The following is a 20,542-nucleotide window of genomic DNA, read 5'->3' on the forward strand; positions in this document are numbered from 1 at the left end:
ATCCAAGGGAAGAATGAAGGCGCTCTCCCCTGACTAGCCCAGCTACCTTCTGCAGCCTCTCCCGGCTGCAGCTAGCTGCTCTGATCATCTCCAGCCCACTGCCTCTGCGCTCAGAAAAGAATAGCAAATGCCTTTTCGAGTGTTTACTGCGCAGCTGACCTTGGGCTAAGAGCTTTGTGTGCAAGCTTTCACTTGCCCCTCACAGCACCTTCATGAGGGTGGGGACTATTTCACAGATGAGGGCACTGAAGCTCTGAGAGCTGGGTGCCTTGTTAAGGTCAAGTGCAGTGCAGACGTCAGGACCTCCACCCTTAACTACCACTCTATTGACAAAGCAACTGAGCCTCCTTTGGAGGTGAGTTCCCAGCCTGGCTCCGCCAGCGACCCAAGGAGCTCCTGTTACCTACACCCCAATTTGGCCAGCTGGCTCCTGGGACCATCCAGCCCTCTGGAACTGGAGCGTCGCTCTGGCTTACTCCATCTCCAGGCATTGCCCACAGTTGTTCTAGGGCTTCGGTTTCCAGGTGGAACCAAGGGTCTGTTGTGGCCGTCTGGATGGGATGGCTGGCCCCGGGACAGCCATCAGCTGTGTGCATGGCAAAGCTGGCTGCTGGCAGAGCGTGGAATCTACAGGTCCAACACCAGGGACACGTGAGGGATGTGATGCATGACCCTGAGGAGGTCGTATGTCAACAGGTGGCTTGTGCAAGCAGACTAACCCTGCATCCTTACAGAGGCAGGAGAGACTGCCCTGGGTGGACAGACATCGGGTGGTGATCGCAGATGACATCACTTGGATTACCTCACCAAGCCCTGAGCTCTCAGGATTAGCTGTTCTAGGTAGCTCCAACGTCCTTGGATTTTAGAAAATATTTTATTTATTTATTTGATAGAGAGTGCACTTGTGCACGCACAAGTGTGGGGGGGAGGGGCACAGGGAGAGGGAGAAGCAGACTCCCCACTGAGCAAGGAGCCCAAGGATCCCAGGACTCTGGGTTTGTGACATGAACCAAAGGCAGCCGCCTAACTGACTGAGCCACCCTGGTGCCCCTCCTCATCTTTTATTTATTTATTTATTTATTTATTTTTTTAAATATTTTATTTGACAGGGAGAGATCACAAGTAGATAGAGAGGCAGGCAGAGAGAGAGAGAGGGAAGCAGGCTCCCTGCTGAGCAGAGAGCCCGATGCGGGACTCGATCCCAGGACCCCGAGATCATGACCCGAGCCGAAGGCAGCGGCTTAACCCACTGAGCCACCCAGGCGCCCCCCTCCTCATCTTTTAAATAAGATTTATTTATTTATTTGGGAGGGAGGGGCAGAGGGAGAGCCAGAGAGAAACTTAAGCAGACTGTGCTGAGCACTGAGCCTCTTGGGGGCCTGGATCTCATGACCCTGAAATCAGACCTGAACTGAATGGTGGTCTGCTTCAGTTTCCTGTCTCCCTACATTCTGCATCTGCCAAATGCCCTCCCTTTGTCTGGGCTTCTCTGGTCTAGAGTGGACCTCTCCATCCACTCCATGAATCCTTGCCCCACCTGCCTAATCCTCTTCCCTCTCTGTGGGCTCCCTCTCTTCTAGAAATAACCATGGCCAACTTTCTCCCATCCAAAAGAATCACTATATTGTACACTTGAAACTAAAATTGTACTGTTTGTTAACTAACCGGAATTTAAATAAAAACCTTAAAAAATTGAAGAGCCCCCAAATTGCTCTTGATCTCACCTACCTCTGCCCTCCAGGTGCCACCCTCTGTTCCTTCCTAGCAGAGCTCCTCGAAAGAATTCAGTGCATCTCCAGGTCCCCCTGCCCCCTTCCCATCCATCCCTCCTGTTCTCACTTCCACCTCACCTCTCCCCAAAACAGCTCTGACCAAGGTCACTGGGGACCTCCTCATTGTCCAAGGGAGCAGACACTTTGTCTTCTTCTCATCTTTCCCAGCCTCTCAGATGTCATCTGATACCACTGATCTCCACTCCTGGAGGCTTTCCTCTGTCGGTTTCTGGGCCACTCTCTTCTCCTGTTTTTTTTTTCCCCTCTCCGATCATTCCTTCTCAGCCTCCCTGTACACTCCTCGCCTTCTACTGTCTCTTCATGTCCATATTCCTGGAGTTCTGCCCTCAACTCTCTTCCCTTTATGTAGACTCAAGACTTTAACACATCAGATGCAGACAATGTCCTTATCTCCAGCAGGGATCCCTTTCTCCTAAGCCCTAGACTTCCATTTTTTTTTTTAAAGATTTTATTTATTTATTTGACAGACAGAGATCACAAGTAGGCAGAGAGGCAGGCAGAGAGAGAGGAAGGGAAGCAGGCTCCCTGCTGAGCAGAGAGCCCAATGTGGGGCTCGATCCCAGGACCCTGGGATCATGACCTGAGCCAAAGGCAGAGGCTTTAAACCACTGAGCCACCCAGGCACCCTTAGACTTCCACGTTAACGGGAACCTTCTACAGGCAACTCAACTTCGAGATGTGCTGAAATGAATTATTTTGTCTCCAAACCTGCTCTTCCTCCTGTATTCTTTGTCCCCTCCGATGATCCCACGAGCCACCATGGCCTCCATGTCAGACATTTCAATGTCATCCAGGCTCCGCCCTCACTCCTGCACCCCACAGCTAATTTGATGTCAGAGCTCTTGTTAATTCTTTCTGATTATCTCTGGACTCTGTCTCATCCTTTTATACCACCTGCAGAGCTGTGGGACAGGCAAATCTGATGATCTCACTCTCTGTCTTAAAAATATTCAGTAGCTCCCCATCACCTTCACAATGAAATGTTCTTGGTTTAGGTCCCTGGAAAGGCCATCCTTTTCACCAGGGCCAGGACTCAGGCGAGGCTAGCTGCGTGCCTGGGTGTACAGTTTAAGGAGGGGCTCTTTCTCAGGCTTGTTTGTGCAAGCACCTCTATGCATGGGGCACCCTAACCCTCCTGGCTCACTTCAGTCCTGGCCCTGTTTCTTATGGCTCCACACCTTTGCCCTTGGCCAATCTCTCCACTCCCAACACCCTTACCCCTCTCTACCTTACCAACTCCTACCCATTCTTTGAGACTCAGTTCAAGGGCCACCTCCTCTGAGTGACCCTCCCTGATTCACCCAGTCTGAAATCCATGACACTCTTCCGTTGCCCTCCGTCACACCAGCTCCGATGACTGGTTTACTCCCCAGCCTTCACCTAGCCTAGCACCTCTGAAGACAGTTTGTTGAGTGACGAACAGAGGGGACAGATGAATCTCAGGAAAGAGGTCTGCTAAAAGTTATTGTTAATGAGACTGGAGTTTAGGGCCAGGAGCCCAGCTTCTCATGGCCTTGCTGTAGTGGCCTGCATGTCCTAGCAGCTCAGACTGATGCCCAACAGCAGGCAGCGAAGTCCCTATCCAGTGGTCAGGATGAGGCTGTGAAGGTAGAGGGAGAGAGGATGGCCTGATGGCCAGATCTGAGGTCCCAAGTTTCCACCAGCTGGTGGGCAGCTGATGTAGGCACATCCCACCACCAGGTCCTGCTTCTGGGTAGGAAAGTATCACACCTGCATGATGAAGTCCAAATGCCTTAGGAAGACATTTGAGTCCCCTTGGGATCTGGCCCCTGATCACCACCTGGCCTCAGCTCTCTGCTTCTTCTCTCTCTACCATCGGGCTGTTCTAAATGATTTGAATTTCCTTGAAGTTTTCCTGCTCTCTCACATCTAAGAGGCCTTTGCTCGGACTGCTCCCCTTCTTCTGAAATGCCCCTTTCCTCTCTCCTGCCTACTTCCAACAGTCCATGTTGCCTCCTCCAAGAAGCCCTCCAGTCTGGGTGAGGTGCCCTCCTCTGTGCTATGACAACACCCTCTAGCTTGGACCTTAGGAGGGGGCTCGATATTGCCTCTAAATGCACAGCTCATCTTTCTTGGAGTCACCATGGGCCAAGACCTGCCCTAAGCCCCTTACATAATTTACCTTGTTGACTCCCACAACCACCTCATGCCTTGGGTGTTATGTCCTGTTTTACAAATGGGGAAATGGAGGCTCAGAGAGATTTGGGTTATATAGTATCTTACTTTCCTATGCTGTGTAACAAATGACCATGAGCATGGCAGCTTAAGATGACATATGGATGATCTCAGTTTCCATGGCCCATAGTCAGCTCAGCCTTGTTGGCCCTGTGTGTGTGTGTGTGGGGGGGTCTCATCTGGAGCCAAGATGAGGCATGTTGAAGTTTTTGGTGGAATTCAGTGCCTTGCCACTTTGGCCCTCAACTCCTGGAGGCCACCGCCTCCATGCACTTCACACATAGTTGTTTGCTTCAAGGCCTGCAGGGGACCGTTTCTTCTCAGGAAAGGCTCAGTGCCTTTTTTTAAAAAAAATGGCTTTCACCTGATTAAGCCAGGCCCACCAAAGGTCATCTCCCTTTTGATGAACCCAAATTGGTTGATTTGGGACTTTCATTACACCTGCAGTATCTCTTTCCTTTTGCCATAAAAGGTCACCTAATCATGGGAGTAACATCCCCTTATATTTACAGGTCTCCTGCACACCCTAGGGGAGGGGATTAAATAGGTGTGTATGGGAGGGGGAGGGGAGCAGAGGGGAAGCAGAGTAGGGGCCAGGAAGCTTGGAGGCGGCATTAGAATTCTGGCTACCATGCCCAGCTAGGGAGCAGCAGCTCCAGGAGTTAAACATAGATCTTCTGACTGTGGAGTCTGCACCTCTGACCCAGCTGAGGCAGAGGACACAAGGGCTGAAATGTTGGCAGGTGTTGGGAGGACCACACTGGGTACAGCATGGGAAGTGTCTGGCACAGCGTCTGATCCACAGGACAGGCTTGATCCTAGCAGTTCGCATCCCCAAAGGCCAAGACTGTGGCTGATCTGCTTCTCTGCCTCCACTGTCAGCCGTCGGGGGAGCAGCCTCAGGATGGGGGGTTTACAGCAGAATCCTTGGGGCATCTAGTCGGAATCCTGCACCTGGCTGGAAGAGGGAGAAATGCCCTCTCACATGCCCACACTCCCAATGAACCCCTGGCGGAATATAAGATAGATTTCCCCTTCTCACTCCCCATCTCTCAGTCCTGGTCCCCTCCCTGCCACGAAGAAAGTCCCTTCTCCCCCCATGAAGAAAGGCACAAAGTCAGGAATTGATGCTGCATCTTTTTTTTTTTTTTTTTTTTACTTTTGCCTTCTTAAAGCTTGTGCTGAGCTGATGGAGGAAGCAGTTTGGCAATTAAAAAGGCCCAGCGGCTTGGGCAGCGGCAGGGGGAGGCCGGGTGAGGGCCAGGGGAAGAGCAAAGCCCGCACTAACTTCATAAAATATAAAACAAGGGAGGGGTGAAGGGAGGATGGAGACTTGTAAAATACAATATTTTAGGGGATTGGCAATAATAAAAAATAAGGTTCATTATTTACAAACAATTTCTGTTCTTGGTCTCTGTACAGTGGGGTGGGGGGTGAGGGGTGTGTGTTGGTGTGTTGATGGATGTGTTTGTGGGGGGCGCAGGGAGGCAGTGGTCCAGTCGGTCATTATGAGAAAGGAGGGGGTCAGCCCAGTGAGTGGTTCATCTGAGAAGGACGGATGGCTGTGGGAGGGAGAGGTGAGAACAGAGTGGTCCGCCCAAGGGAACAGTCCAAATGTGGTGGGGAAAGGAGAGGCCCTGGTAGGCAGTGGGGCAAAGAAGGTCTGGGGAGAACTGGAACCCTTTCTCCTGGGGTGGGAGCCCAGGGAGCAGGGGGACAAGCTGCATCCGGGTTAGAGAGCAAGACCACCCCTCTTCCGGGTGCCAGAGGGTACGTCCTGTGTCCTGGGTCTTGATGCGCCTAGGAGAGTTTGATGGTGGTATTGGGGCCGAGATCCCTGGAGAGAGAACAGAAGTCTGGGGTGAGTCTGTCCATTGCGGACCTTCTCACCCCTCTGCAAGCTGGATCAGAATGCGGGTGGGATGGGGCCTTGGGGAGGCGTGGCTGAGATGGGGTCCAGTCCCCCTCCCCGCGGAGAATGGGTGGAGCCTGGGGCCCCGCCCACCTACCTCTCGCGGAACCACTCTTTGGGGTGAGAGAAGTCCGGGCTGGTGCCGTTTCCACTAATGTCTTTCGGCCAGGCCTCGCTCAGGTACTTGGTGGTCTCGTGGGTGCTGTCCAGGTGGTCATGCTGCAGGTGGTCCTGGGGCCGCTGCTCAGCCGGCCCCCCCGGCTTGATCTCCCAGCCGTCTGGGGGCTCCACGGGCAGCAGGGCGCTGCGGCCATCCTCCCACGAGCCTGCTCCCTCATCGTAGAACAGGAGGCTCCGGGAGGGCACTGGACAGAGAACTGATGGTGAGCCTCCAGGCCGAGGCTTCCCACTCCCAGCCACATTCCTGGCCCAGCAATGAAGTACGACCAGGGCCTGAGTCTGAACCCCAACTCTAACACTGCCCTTGGGTGTGACCTCTGGCGCCTTAGGCCTTTGCTTTAGACTTTCTGAGCCTCAGTTTGCTCCTCCATAAAGTAGGCATACTAGGGTCGAGCTCCTGTAGATGTGGTTTGATGAGACCGTTATCGACAAAGTGACTGAAACTGTTCAGTAAGCACTCGGAGAAAGTAGTTCTTCCCAAGCAGAGGGTACCAGGGCGGGGCATCTGAGAACTGGGTTCTTTTTTTTTTTTTTTTTTTTTTTAAGATTTTGTTTATTTATTTCACAGAGAGAAATCACAAGAGAGGCAGGCAGAGAGAGAGGAAGGGAAGCAGGCTCCCCACTGAGCAGAGAGCCCGATGTGAGAACTGGGTTCTAATCCTACTTCTACTACTCACTTCCTGTGAGACCTTGAATCAAAATCCTTCCATTTTTCTTTTTTTGGAGATTTTCTTTTTTTGAGAGCGAGCACAAGGCGGGTTGGGGTGGGGGAGATGTGGAGGAGTAAATTCCCCCTGAGCAAGGAGTCTGAGTAGGGGGTGATGAGGGGGGGCTACGCAGAGGCTTAACCCCCAGAGCCACCCAGGCTTCCTCTTCCCTGTTCTAGGCCCTAGTGTGCCCTTCAGGAAAGTGAAGGAAAAGAAAAGTTTGCTGGATATCTTCCCTGTGCTGGGCATTGTGGAAAGCCCTTTGACCTGTATATCAAATTACGAGCACCTCACAGAAACTTCTGGGAAGGAGATACTTTTAGGCCTGTTCCAGAGAACAGGTAACTGAGGTTCTAGCTTATCAGGTATTTTGGCCTACACTGACTGGAAACGAGAGGCAGACCCAGGGCTGCCTGCCTCCAAGATCTACCACCACCTTCCGGGCCCTCAGGCCCTGACCTAAGAGAGTGTGTGAAGGGCCCTCCCTGCCATGGAGCCACGCAGCTGCCCGGAAAGCCAGCCGGCTCCAGAAGCCACTTCCTACCACAGACATACACACAGGGCCTGACACCCACTTCATTCTCTCCAAGGGGCTCATTCATTCCCTCACTTCCTCGGACTCCCTTTGTTCATCCACACTGGCCCTACCCACCCACTTCCCTCCCTTCCTCTCCTCTGGCTTCCTCTACCTCCAAATACCCCAGGGCACCCCTGGCCTTGGGAAACGGATACGAGACTCTCTGGACTCTCACACCCCCAGGGCCCACCTCCCTCTGCAACTGTCCTGTCTCCTCTCAGGCCACGCTTGTCCAGGGAGTGGTTTTGGCTCACCACCTCCACTTCCTCTTCCCCTAACCCTCCCCACCCCTTCCTCCTTTCAAGGCCCTGATGGTCTAGCTCATCACTCCTTCTTGAATCCTACTCCTCCCCGTCTCCTTTCTCTCTGACCCCCCACCTCTTTCCTCCTCCTCCTCCTGTCCTGCCTGATGATTCATTCCTGGTAGACGATGAACCATTAGAACGTTCCTCTGTAGGTCTACCTGAAGCACCTTCTGTTTCTGGAAATCCAGACTATTCTTTGCTGTCTCCTTGCCACCCACCTAGTGTACCTTTTCTTCCCCCTGGCAAGGTCTTCAAAAAGGGAGGGGATTGGGGCGCCTGGGTGGCTCAGTGGGTTAAGCCTCTGCCTTCAGCTCGGGTCATGATCTCAGGGTCCTGGGATCGAGTCCCGCATCGGGCTCTCTGCTCTGCGGGGAGCCTGCTTCCTCCTCTCTCTCTCTCTGCCTGCCTCTCTGCCTACTTGTGATCTCTGTCTGTCAAATAAATAAAATCTTAAAAAAAAAAAAAAGGGAGGGGATGCGCTCAATGAGTAAGCGCCGGCTGTGGACCAGACCTCGTGCTAAGAGTGTGCGTTCCCTGTGCCATTTAGTTGTGACAACCGCCATGCTTGGGGAGTGCAGAACTGGAACTTCTGTTTTTCAGGTGAAGACACGAAAGCTTAGGGAGCTCAAGACATGTGCCCAAGGTCAAGCAATTAGCAAGTGGCAATGGCAGACATGAGAACTTTGAGGCCCCATGCTCTTAATCACCATCGGTCCCCCGTGGGATGATAACTACCTGAGCTCCCACCACCGCTGCCCCTCCTCTGCCTGTGCTCGACATCCTGGCATTCCTTAACACGATGCTTCAGCCACCACTGTCTGATCAGAAAGTGCCCTTGAACCCAAACTCATGTGCTACCCCAGTCCTGAAATGCTAATTGTTCCTAGCAGATGCCCTTTAACCACTGGCACTATAATTCATGGGGGCTGGGGGGGTGGGGGGGAGCGGCAGTAGGGTGGGAACATTCCTGCTGTCCCCTAAACCACCCCCCCCCAGCCCCTGCAGGCCACTCTTGGGTGGGCTGGGATCAGGGAGCTTGCACTGTAGTCCCGATTCTACAACTAACATTGAATAACTCGTAGACCCATTGGGGGCCTCAGTTTCTCCATCTGCAAAACCAGGAGGCAGAATGAGATGTCGCCAACCCAGAACCCTCCCGGCTCCTATCTTGTATCTGGCTGGTGCCCAGACGTTGGGACTGATGGAAGATGGCCTGGCCGAGAGCACTCACTCTGACTGGCTGTGTAGACACTATCAGCAGCCACGGGGTCTTCCTTCACAGTCTGGGAGCTGGAGGAGAACTCAGGGAGGCAGGGCACAAGGGAGCCCAGCACCAGAACGAAGCACAAGGCTGCCACCTGGTAGTGGAGAGAGTGGGAGTCAGAGCAGGTTGGGGGAGGGTACAATGCCTGCCACCCCAATTCCTCTCCCCCAAAACAATAGGTATAAAAAGCCTGGTATTTTTCCAAGAAAGCAGCACCCAGAGCCAACCACCCCCTAGATGTGCGGTCTTCTCCCCTTGTTGGAGAAGGTGGAGATAGGCTGATCAGGCCATCTCAGCCCCTCAGGGGCCACCACAGGCAGTATCAGAAAAAGAGGGAAGTAGTCAATATGGATATCACCTATAAGGTGGGAGAATCGGGACAGGGAGAAAGGAGTGGGGGGGGGGGCTTGGATGGGCAACAACGGAGGGGGACAGAGCATCACACCAGATTTGCAGCAGGATGAGGAAGAGTCACACATCCGGAACTAAGCCGGGTCCACACAGTGCCTGACACCAGACAGCATGAGGATCTCAGAGGCCCCGGGGGAGCACATTCCCAGGACAGCGTGCAAGAGGAACCTGCAGATGCCTGAACCACACCCTGCACATTCTTTTGCATTTCTAGAGATTTGCTCAGGCTTCTCCTCACTCACTATTCCTTCCAGTAAGAAAGAACGAAGTGTCTCCCAACCTTGTGTCTCCCTAAGCTCTTTCTCCCTTAGGGTACAGAAGCCATCTCCTCAAAGGACTTGCCCTACCTCCTAACTGGGTTCACGTGCATTGCTGCACATCCACATTATGTTAGAACTGGTCAGGGAATGTCATGTTCTAGAAGGCTCCACGGGCTTGGTGAAAGAGGCTGGGGTCTTCAAGAGCCAGCCCAGCAGGCACTAGGGTGGTGTACCCTGGTGGTGTTGCCCAACCCTCAGAGCTCTGCCTGCCTTCCTAGAGAGCCAGCCTGGGGAACACTTGTCCTTGTCCTTGGCCCTGTGGTGAGGGAACAGCACCTACCATGAGGCAGGTCCCAGTCTGGGTGGCAGCCATCTTGTAAGGTCTTGAGATCTTATTGGTGACCAGAGTCTGGAGTTTCTGCAGCTGCTGGAGCAGGGTCCTGAGGAGGGCACAGTGGTCACCCGGCAGGCTCTGCACCAGCAGGCATCTCTGCCTCCTGGAGCTTTCCCAGGGAGCCCCCGGGCTGGCCCTACACTTGGCTTCCACACTAGGTGCCCATTTCGGTCAAGACAGGAAAGGTCACCTCCCGGTTGGCTCCTCTGTGGTGTGGCCTGGGGAACCTAGGGCCCATCTTGGGGTGAATTAGCTGGGTCACCCTATGGGAGTTCAGGGGTGCTCTGTGATGCTCCTCGCCAAAGTGGGGTTGGGATTAAGGTCTGCCCCACCTGGGCTGAGGTCACCTTTATCTTCACCTACGCCAGTCACAGCTACCTTGACCTTCCTTCCTTTGTACCCCACGACTGCCGGAATTGATAAGAAAGCCATGTCTGGCAGGTGTCTGGTGTGTAGAGAGAGTCCAGTAAATAGTAGCTACCATTTTGGTTAACTGTCACCGTTGCTTTTATCCCGGCACCTGTAGCACCTTATTTCTGTTCGTGGATTTCCACGTCAGTCTCCTTCACTAACTGTGGGCTCCCTGAGGGCTAGGACTGGGTCCCACCCAACGTGGAGCCCTCTGGGCACACACAGGGGGTGCGCAGCCAGTGCCTGGCCAACTACAGTTTAACTCTCTTTCCTCCACCTAGCCGGCCAGTGGGGCTGCAGTTACCAGAATGTACAGCAGGTGGCGAAATAGCTCCAAGGGCCTGGCCCTATTTTGGGCCAAGAGAGGAATCTGGGCCAGAGGTAGAGGGGTGAGGGGTGTGGGCCCCAGCCCCTCCTCCCTGAGTGGGGGCATTCTCCAGGTCAATTAGGGGGAGTGGCTGGATCCTGCTGGAGAAGCTGGGGGAGAAGGAAGGAAAGAAGGGGAAAGCCTTCTGTTGAGCACTGGCTAAGTACCAGCTGTCATCTCTTGTCAGTTTAATTTACCCCAGCAAATAATTATTAGAGACCTATGGTGGGCTCATGGCGAGGCACTATCAAGAGTTCAGAATAACCATAAAAAAAGAAGAGAAGAAAAGCTAACATGAATTGAGCATTCCTAAATGCCGAGCACAGTGCTGTACCGTGCCATCACATCTTCCTAAGAATCCTGGGAGATGGAGCTTTTATCGTCCCCTTTTAGATAAAGCAACCAGGAACCAGAGAGCTTTAATGGTTTTCGCAGGATCACAAAAATGGCAGAGTGGGAGTAAAAAACCCAGGCTGTGACTTTAGGCAGCTACTACGTGCTGGGCCCCGTACTGAGGTTTCTCAAAGGGAACAGTGCGTGTGAGTCATGGAAGATCTTGGTGAAATGCAGATTCTGATTCTGCAAGTTGGGGTTGGGGGTGGGGAGAGTCCCAAGATCCTGTGGTTCTTACAAGCCCCCAGGTGGTGCAGATGCTGCTTGTTGGTGAGAAGAGCTTGGAGTAGCAAGCACCCGGGCCAGGGGTTCTAACACTAGGGCTCTAATGTTAGGGGATGTCAATATCACCTGGAGGGCTTAGTAAAACACAGATTGCTGAGTCCTCCCCGGGAGCTCCTGATTCAGTAGGCTGGCTCCAGGCCTGAAAATCAGCATTTCCAATAGTTCCCAGGCCTGGGGAATTCCGCTTTGAAGGCCACCGCCCTACACCAACTCATTTAAGCGGCTCACCTGCCCTGTCAGTGTCTAGACCTATGCGTGGATGAAGGATGGGAAGCCAGGGGTCCCAAGCGGCAGTGTGCCATGTTTCTGGGGTTCCTGTCATCCTGAACTTAGCCACCTGGCCTGTCTCCTGCCTCCCAGAGCTATGCCAGAGTCGGGCCCTGGCTGCAGAAGGACGGGGGTCACGGGCGATGCAGGGGACACTACATACCTGTTGGCATTCTCCAGGGTCTCTACCTTCTTCCACAGTTCATTGTTCTCTGATGTAAATGTCTCCACCCTGAAGGGGCCAAGAAGACACAGGCTCAGGGGCAGTCCCCAGGCTCACTGCTTCCCCCTCTGCACCGCCCACCCCTCCCTGAGCGCCCCCCCCCATCCCCACTCCTGCTCTGGTGCCCTTGGAGTGAGCACTGGGGAGAGGGGCAGGTGGGGAGTGGGTCTCAGGCCCACTGCCCTGCTCAGGATGCTTACTTCTTCTCTAGACATTCCACGTACTCCTTCTTCTTACGGCGGCTCTCCTGGGCCGAGATCTAGAGGGGGAGGTCCCAAAACAGGGGTTACCACAGCCACATAGCCATTTCCGGGGGCCCCCACAATTTTAGGGCTCGTATCACCAGGGGAGCAGAGGCTCCCATCCACCAAGGAAGGAGCCCTGGGACAGGGCCAGGGTCCAGCTCATGCTTTACCTTATTCTTGATTTTTCTCCGGACCCTCTTTAAGGCCTTTTCTTCGGCTTTGGTGAGGGGGAGTTTCGTGGGGATGGGGTAGCCCTCAGCGATCAGGGTGCGTTTCTCCTCCTCCGTCAGGAGCAGTGGCCCTGATGTCCCCTGTAGTTTCTGTGGGAAGTCAGACATGCTGGTTAGGAACTGGACAGCCCTGGGTTCAAATCTGAGCTCTGCCATAGACTCTGCGTGACTCAAGGAAGGCATTGACTCTCTTAGCCTCGGTTTCCTGATCTGAGATAGGGTGGACCTGGATTAAATCCGCTAACATGCAGCAACAGTGCTGGGAGCCCAGCATGTCAGGCGCTCAGTATATTATCGCAGGGTGGGCGTGGGGGGCCCCCAGACAACATCCTGGAATCCACAGCCTCAAAGCTTACTTGTTTCGAGCCACTAGACAGCAACCCTTTTACTTGCACTATGATCTTTGCTTGGGAGGCTCCATACAGGACTCAGCTCCATGTTTCCCAGGCAATTTTAGGCCTCCTGAGTGCCACTCCCCAAGCAGTGCTCCTTGGAGCCAGCCCGAGCCATCCCCGGTAATGTGGAGTTCTAGTCCTGCCTCTAGTCCCTGCCACAGTGGGGATTTGGCAGCCTCTTCTCTAGAGAACTATTCTATAGGTAGTTCTCTAGAGTTCTATAGTTCTAATAGGTAGTCTATACCTATTCAGGTAGAGAGCCTGTTCTCTAGAGAACAGGACTTCTCTACCTGTTTCCTCTTTACCCCAGAGCAGGATGAAAAGATTCTCACTCTCATCTGTTGGGCTCACACCTCTCTGAACGCTCATGGGGACAGAGACCACCAGGCTTGGGGGTCTCAAACCCTTCATCGCTGCTCACGTGCAGGGTGGACTTACTCAATCCCTTGCCTCTAGGGCCAGCCCGCCCCCGGCTGCTTACGTGAGGGGCGGTGAGAAGAGGGGAGGTGGAGATGGCCGTGGACGAGCGGGCCATGGGCCGAACAGGGCTGGAGGGGGGCAGAGAGCGGGGACTCTGGGAGCCGTCACTGTCGCTGCCGTGGCTGCTGGGAGGTGTCAGAGGCATCTGCACCAGGTCCTCTGGGGAGAGCAGGGGGAATCCAGGTTAGCAGGGTTGCAGCCCACCTCCGCTCGGACATCAGAGATCGGCCAGGCCCCCCCGACACTGTGGGGGACGGAATGCTGGGGCCTTGACCAGCTGTTCCAGCAGAAGCTCCTCTGCCATGTCAGGAAGTTAAGCTAACATCCCGGAAGTTCATTTCCGAATGCCAGCCCATCTCCGAGGCCACAGAAGCCTGGCTCCTTTAAGCCTGGTCCCTGGTGTGACTATCACGGAGGCCAGATTTTCGAAGTCCCTCCCCTTCCCTGACTTCACAGGGTCCAGGCCCTTGGGAGGCTCCACTGGTAACCCCAGAGGGGACTGGAGTTTGCCCACAGCCAGACCCATGGGGATCAGGCGGGGCAAGCACCAGCCTCTGTCACTTCCTTTTTCCCACCGCCAAACATCAGCCATAGTAATCCCAAGGTTTCCACTTCCAACTTGAGCGTGACAGGACAGCAGGCACTGGGCTCTCAGCAGACCAGCCAGGAGCCCTGCGGTCCCAAGTCTCCCCTTCCCCGCTGCTGCTCTGTGGCCACAGCATCAGGAAGACTGACACGCTATAGGTGGTCGGAGAAAGGCCAGGGTAGAGCCACGAGGACCGAGAGCCCAGGTGCAGGGAGAGCTTCCAGGACAGCACAGAAAGCCCTGATCATTGCAGAGCAGGCTGAGGCTCCGGAGGAACACCCTCGTCCTTCCAGACTCTGCCTTGAGCTGCCCCCCCTGGAGGAGTCCTCCCTCCCTCCCTGGACTTTGATTTGCCTCTTAAGAATGCCATAATGTAAAGAGCCTGGAATGTGGAGTCAGGGAGCTTGAGTTCAAATTCTGCTGTCAGGTGCCCCAGGTGTGTGACCTATAGTCGTATTTATTAACCCCTCCCAGCCTCACTTCCCTGCTGGAAGGGAGTGAATGGACCGCAGGGAGCCGTGAGGACACAATGAGCTCATGTCTGTGAAGATGCCTTACGGATTGAAGGACGCTTTACAACATGATGTGTTTTCACGATGGCCCCTTCCTACCTTCTGTGAATCTTCTCTCGGAGGGAGTGAGCAACAGGAGGGCGAAGCTTGGGTCTTTTCATCTTTCTAAACCTTGTGCTACTCAGCCCAGAGCATGTACTGATACACAGTACATGCTCAATGAACGTTTGATGAATTAATGAGATAGGGTTGGAAAGATTGGGTCAGCCTGTTCTTCTTCTGGCCAATTCAAGAAGCTTTCTCTGTTCCCTTCTCCCCTGTCAGATCTGGGGATGTGCCTCCCGGAAAATCTTCCATCTTTAACCCATATGTGTGCTATGAAATTGACCCTCACTACTCTGTGATCTACTTGGGCACAGGACCTGTCTTCTGTCTCTGCTTCCCTAGACATGCCCAACGAACTCTTCTGGATGGATGGATGGATGGATGGATGGACGGATGAATGGATGGATGGATGGATGGATGGACGGATGGACGGATGGATGAATGGATGAATGGGTGGGCGGATGGATGGGTGGCCAAAGAATGGGCTTCCATTAATGAGTGACAGGAGGGGGGATTAGCTAACAGGGTGAGGGTGTCATTAACAGAGATGACAGTTGTAGACTAGGTTAAAAGGGAGCTGGATGGTTGGAAAGTACACAGGGCAGGGAGGAAAGGATATTCTGGGGAGATATGGGGGCTGTTGAGGGAGATGGGTGGGCTGGGCCAAAGGATGCTGTCTGCCCAAGACTGGAAAGAAACAGTCCCTCTCTGGACACACTTACCCGGTGTCACTTTGAGGAACTGATTCACCTCCTGGGGCTCTGCTTTGATCACTGGCAGCTGAGTCATCTCTCCTGGGGCCTGAGGAAGAGACAGGTCCAGCTCCATCAGCTGCCCCTGGGGCTGTCCCCACCGTGCCGTTCAACCTCCCACCTCCCTAGGGCTGGCGGTCTGCTCTGCACAATTAAGGAGGTGGCTAGACCCAGATGGAGGAGAGGCAAGTTTTCAGGCTTCAAGAAGTCAAGTCAGACCTAAGAGAAGAGAATGATAGCTAAGTAGCTAGTGTAGTTTAGACCTAAGCTCGGAGAAGGAGGGGTTCTTACGGCCTCCAAGGGCAAGGCCATCTTTTTAATGGAAGTTGCTCTTTGCTGCCTGTGAAGGTCACAGGCCTTGGTATGTGGGTTGCCAAGAGGAGAAAAGTAATGTCTGGCACATTGTTGCTGTTCAGTGAGTGGCAACAGTAGCACCAATGAAGAAGGCCTGAACTGGCTGGGGGTCCGGGGTAAGCTCTTTAGGCAGCTGAACCTTGAAAGGAGTCTTGAAGTATAAACAGGAACGTTCCAGATAAAGGACAGGGCAGGTGGTAAGTGAAAGGAAAGGAATTCCCATCTGCAAAGGCCCAAGGGGCTAGAGAGCATGGCTGGCTCTGGAATCTGCAGGTATTCGGGGTGTCCAGAGTATAGGGGTATGCCAGCAGGGAGTGGCAGAAAACAAGACCAGAAGGCCTGGCCAGGGGGTGGGGTAGGGGTGGTGGTAGGATTCACAGAAGGTAGAAAGGGACCAGACAAAGAAGTCTGAAACAATAAGGAGTCCCTGATGGGGTGTATCTCAAGGGACTGATAGGACTAGATTTATGTTTTAAACAAACACGCACTGCTATTTCTTTATGTTCCAACTTGCTATTCCAGAAAGGACATCAAGAACATGCATGGCCTACTAGGTATTTACCCCAAAGATACAGATGTAGTGATCTGAAGGGGCACCTGCACCCCAATGTTTATAGCAGCAATGTCCACAATAGCCAAACTATGGAAAGAGCCTAGATGTCCATTGATAGATGAATGGATAAAGAAGATGTGATATATATGTGTGTATATATATGTATATATTGTATATATATATGTATATATATATGTATATAATGTATATATATATACACACATACATACATACCATGGAATATTACTCAGCTATAAAAAAGAAATCTTGCCATTTGCAATGACATGGATAGAACTAGAAGGAATTATGCTATGCAAATAAGTCAATCAGAGGAAAACAATTATCATAGGATTTCACTCATACGCAGTATTTAAGAAAACAGGAGCATAGGGAAAGGGAGGGAAAAATAAAACAAGATGAAATTGGAGAGGGAGATAAACCACAGGAGACTCTTAACCATTGGAAACAAATTGAGGGCTGCTGGAGGGGAGGGGGTGAGGGGATGGGGTCACTGGGTGATGGGCATTAAGAAGGGCACATGATGTAGTGACCACTGGGTGTTGCATGCAACTGATGAATCACTGACCTCTACCTCTGAAACTAACAATACATTATGTGTTAATTAATTGAATAAAAAAAAGAACATGCTTGGCTTCCTACACACGATTATCAATATGCATCTAACTGGTACTCTCTTTGTGGAAGGCACCGTGTTTTTGGGTGCTGGATTTCAGGACTGAGTCTCTCTTCTGGGTCCACAGCCAGCAGAGAGAGGCCACGACACTGTGGGTGGGACACAGAGTCTCCAATGTAGGCATATGAGTAAGAATCACAGAAAGTTCAAGTTGGCAGGGATCTTGGAGAGTCTCTGGTCTACATCCCAGCTCAGCCCTCAGGGGACAGAGAAGGCACTGTGATGCAGGAGGGTGGGTCACCCAGCCTATTACCAACAATGCCAGCTTCTGGTTCCTGGACCTTCCACGAGGGCATCGTGCTCTTACTAGACTGGAAAGTGTGGGCTTCTGCGTCTTGGAGGCCAAGTTTGGAATGCGGTTCATTATTTCCGTGTGTGGGATTTTTGTTTTTGTTTTTTTTAGAGAGAGGGGGAGAGAGGTGGGGGAGGGACAGAGAGAGAGAGAGAGAGAGAGAGAGAGAGAGGCTCTTAAGCAGGTTTGATCTCATGACCTGGAAATCATGACCTGAGCAGAAACCAAGAGTGGGACGCTTAACTAACTGAGACACCCAGGCGCCCTGCAGCTCATTATTTCTCACTGTGTGATTCTGGGCAAGTCGCTTAGCTCCTTGAGCCTCAGTTTCCCTCTCTGAGGCACGTGCCCAGCCTCCCGAGACTGGCTCTCGCTGCTGCTGCTGCTGCTGCTGTGCCTTCCTTTCCTGCTTTGGAAAGGCCTGAGGAGTCACTGAGCCATCTTGGAGATGGTCACAAAAGATCTTCCGTCTTTGCAAGGGCCCCTTGTCCGCTGGGTCAGTGGGGGCAGGTAGGTAGAAAGGGGCAATTCTTGGCCTTGGGCCACATACATTTTGATCAGGTGAGATATGTGGCCAGCAGGGGGCAGAGCCAGTCAAACCCCAAATGTAGGGATTTCAAGCCGGCCCTTACATTGTAGACTCAGGGCTTGGAGCCCCTTAGAGGCAGTTTATGCTCCCATTTTACAGATCAGAAAGCTGAGGAAGAAAGAGAAGGGCAACATGCTCAGAGCACAAATGAGAGCTGAGCTGGGACCCAGGCAGGGCCCAGAGTCTGGGGCTCGCATTCCTAGGAGGCTCTTCAGATGTTCATGTTGGATCTAGAGTTGAATGTGTATCATGGGGAGTGGCGGGGTGGAGGGGTGGCCTGAGTGTATGAGGTAAAAAATATTGATCTCACAAACATATACAACTGAAATACAGCACAACTGTTGTATTCTCATTTTGGTCTTTCTTTTTTTTAAAATCCTGACACTTTGAGAGAGCTGTCTGACCTGGGCTTTCTCCATCCCTGAGACCCTGGATCAGGCCCCTGGTGCTCAGCCTTGCCCAGGTCCCTGTCAGCTGCCTTCTGCACACAGGGAGGGGCCCCGGCTTCCTCCGAGGGTGCTACAGTTTGTTCCCATTCTAGGACGGGGAAGGGGCAGCCCAAGGGGTCGGCAGAGGCCTAGTGCATGAGTTCTGACCCTCAGCCCCAGGGTCACGTTGCTCCCAGTTCACACAGTGCCGGGCTACACAGGGCTTCCGAGGCCTCTTCCCACAGAGGCCCACCCCCACCCCCAACCCCGGCATCCCTCCCTCAGTCCCTGGGAACAGTCCTCAGGCTCACCTGGTGGGGGACGGGCAGCCTGGACAGGGGGCTGAGGCCCAGCAGCGGGGGGGCGGCCATGGCGGCAGCAGCGGCCATGGCCGAGGAGGCGGCCAGAGGGTCCACGGGCAGCTCCGGGCTCTGCTCCTGCTTCACCATGACGGAGCACAGTTTGTGTCCCAGCACCCATGCTCCATGTTCCACGTCTGGGGAAGGGGGCAGGACCAGGCTCAGGGGACTCCCCGAGCAGAGGGCTCTGCTGCCCACCTCCCCCTAGGAGCTGCTCTAGACTGGGCTGAGGAGAGAGGCTAGGGTACAGGCAGGCAAGGGCAAAGTGGGGCACTTGTGAGGCAGGCTGGGGCCAGAGAGGTGGGGGTGGGCATCTACTTTACTCAGCAGCTCACAGAGCAGGCATGGACAACAGATCTGGACCCCTCCTGACTGGCTGTGTGACCTTAGGTAAGTTGCTTAACCTCTCTGAGCCTTAGCTTCTTCATCTGTAGATGTGCCTGGCAAGAAGTACATGCTCAGTAAATGCTAGCTATTGTTAATAGAATGATTGCTGTTCAGTGAACATTTGCTGAGCACTGTGCTAGGCTTTCGGGACCTTGTGAGAGTCGCAAGCAGTTTAGAGCAGCTGGAATGGAAAGAGAAAGGGAAGGTGGGCCCACAGAGGCCAGCAGGGGTAGTGCGGCCTTGGAGGCTGGGCTCACAGCTGTGACTTTGTCCTAAAGGTAATGGGGAAGCACTGAAGGCTTTTATGCATGCTCCGATTTGTAATGTCAAAAAAAATCATGCTGCGTGCGTATGGAGAAGGGCCTGACTACAGGCAAGATGGAGGCAAAGAGACTCGCAGGAGGCTGGTGACATAGTCCAGCAAGAGAAGATGAAGCCTGAGCAAAGGAAGGGACAGAGGGATGGAGGGGAAGGGACATACTGGAGACAAGTTTAGGGAGAATCCACAGGACCTGGCGATGGGGTTGGGGGCGTGGTGAGGAGGTAGGCGTGGGAAGGGCACATGGGTGGTGAGGTGTGATGTGCAGGTTTCCTAGGGGATGTCCACTTCCTGCCCTCTTAGTGGAGCTCCTGGCCTCACCTGGGCCACAGGGCTGGCAGGCATTACCCCTTTTTCTGAGTAGTGCCTACAGTCCTGTACCCCAAGTCAGCCCTGTGAGCCCCTGGCAGTGGTGAGATGAGGCAGGGGTCTGGGGAGCCAGGATGCAAGGGAAGGACCAGGGTGCTCTGGTCTTTGGGACCTGCTGTGGGTAGAGAGAGGGGGTCAGTGGTGCCCGGTCCCACCTCAGAGACGAGGCCCCACCCTGCTGGGAGCCTGAGTGCCCCAGCTCTGGGCCACAGCCTGCCCCAGGGCTCCAGGAACACCCACAATCTTCCCAAATTACAGGGCCAGCTGTCCAGCCTCCGGGAAGCTACCCCTGCAAAGGGCCCACAGACAAATTGCTCTAAAAATAGACTTGGGGTGGCCAGCCTGGGCCGGCCTAGTGGGGGTGGATGGAGAACCTGCCATGGGAGGAGGTCCACCCCACACGCTGCCCCTCCCCAGGGTGGGGCCTGAGGACCTGCTGATGCGATTTCCAGAAGCTTCCCTGAGAGGCCGGGGCATGCGGGGATGCTAAGACCTCTGCAGCCCCAGCCCTGAAGCCATCTGAACCCCAGGCAGTGTCCCTGCCCCCACAGAGGTGAGCAGGGTGGGGATGCAGAGTCCCACCTCTGCCCCTGGGGGGATCTCAAAGACCCTCAGAAGCAGCACACACTTCTTGAGCTGAGTGAGGCTCTCAGGCCTCGCTACTTCTGAATTCTTTTATCCCTCCCAATATTCCTACGCGGCAGGCACTATTATTCTTCCCATTTAATAGATGAGAATATTAAGAAACTCATTCAAGACCACGGTCCTCAGAAGAGAAAGCGGAATTAAAAACACTGGTCCCTGTGCCAGCCACTGGAGTTTTAACAAGACTTTAACACTCATAGTGAAAATAGCCACTAATTCTTTTTATATATTATGTGCTGGGCACTCAACTAGGTATTTTATGTACAGATTTAAAAATCCCGGCCAGAATTCCTATGACACCTT

The 20,542-nt window shown here is 53.5% G+C and overlaps 1 protein-coding gene across 1 annotated transcript in view; it reads right to left on the reverse strand.

Annotated features, from left to right (window-relative positions):
• Positions 1-5,113: 5,113 nt before the first annotated feature.
• Positions 5,114-20,542, reverse strand: part of CREB3L1 (cAMP responsive element binding protein 3 like 1) — a 35,007-nt gene continuing 19,578 nt past the window's right edge. The window contains exons 3-12 of the mRNA XM_046017898.1: positions 18,472-18,656; positions 15,221-15,299; positions 13,297-13,454; positions 12,361-12,510; positions 12,146-12,204; positions 11,886-11,954; positions 9,946-10,045; positions 8,902-9,028; positions 5,999-6,266; positions 5,114-5,826 (exon numbers count right to left, since the gene is read on the reverse strand). Coding sequence (XP_045873854.1) covers positions 5,790-5,826; positions 5,999-6,266; positions 8,902-9,028; positions 9,946-10,045; positions 11,886-11,954; positions 12,146-12,204; positions 12,361-12,510; positions 13,297-13,454; positions 15,221-15,299; positions 18,472-18,656 — 1,232 coding nt within the window. The 3' untranslated portion in view covers positions 5,114-5,789. The remainder of the gene's footprint in view (positions 5,827-5,998; positions 6,267-8,901; positions 9,029-9,945; positions 10,046-11,885; positions 11,955-12,145; positions 12,205-12,360; positions 12,511-13,296; positions 13,455-15,220; positions 15,300-18,471; positions 18,657-20,542) is intronic.

This window comes from Meles meles, chromosome 8, assembly GCF_922984935.1.
Source record: "Meles meles chromosome 8, mMelMel3.1 paternal haplotype, whole genome shotgun sequence".
NCBI lineage: Eukaryota > Metazoa > Chordata > Mammalia > Carnivora > Mustelidae > Meles > Meles meles.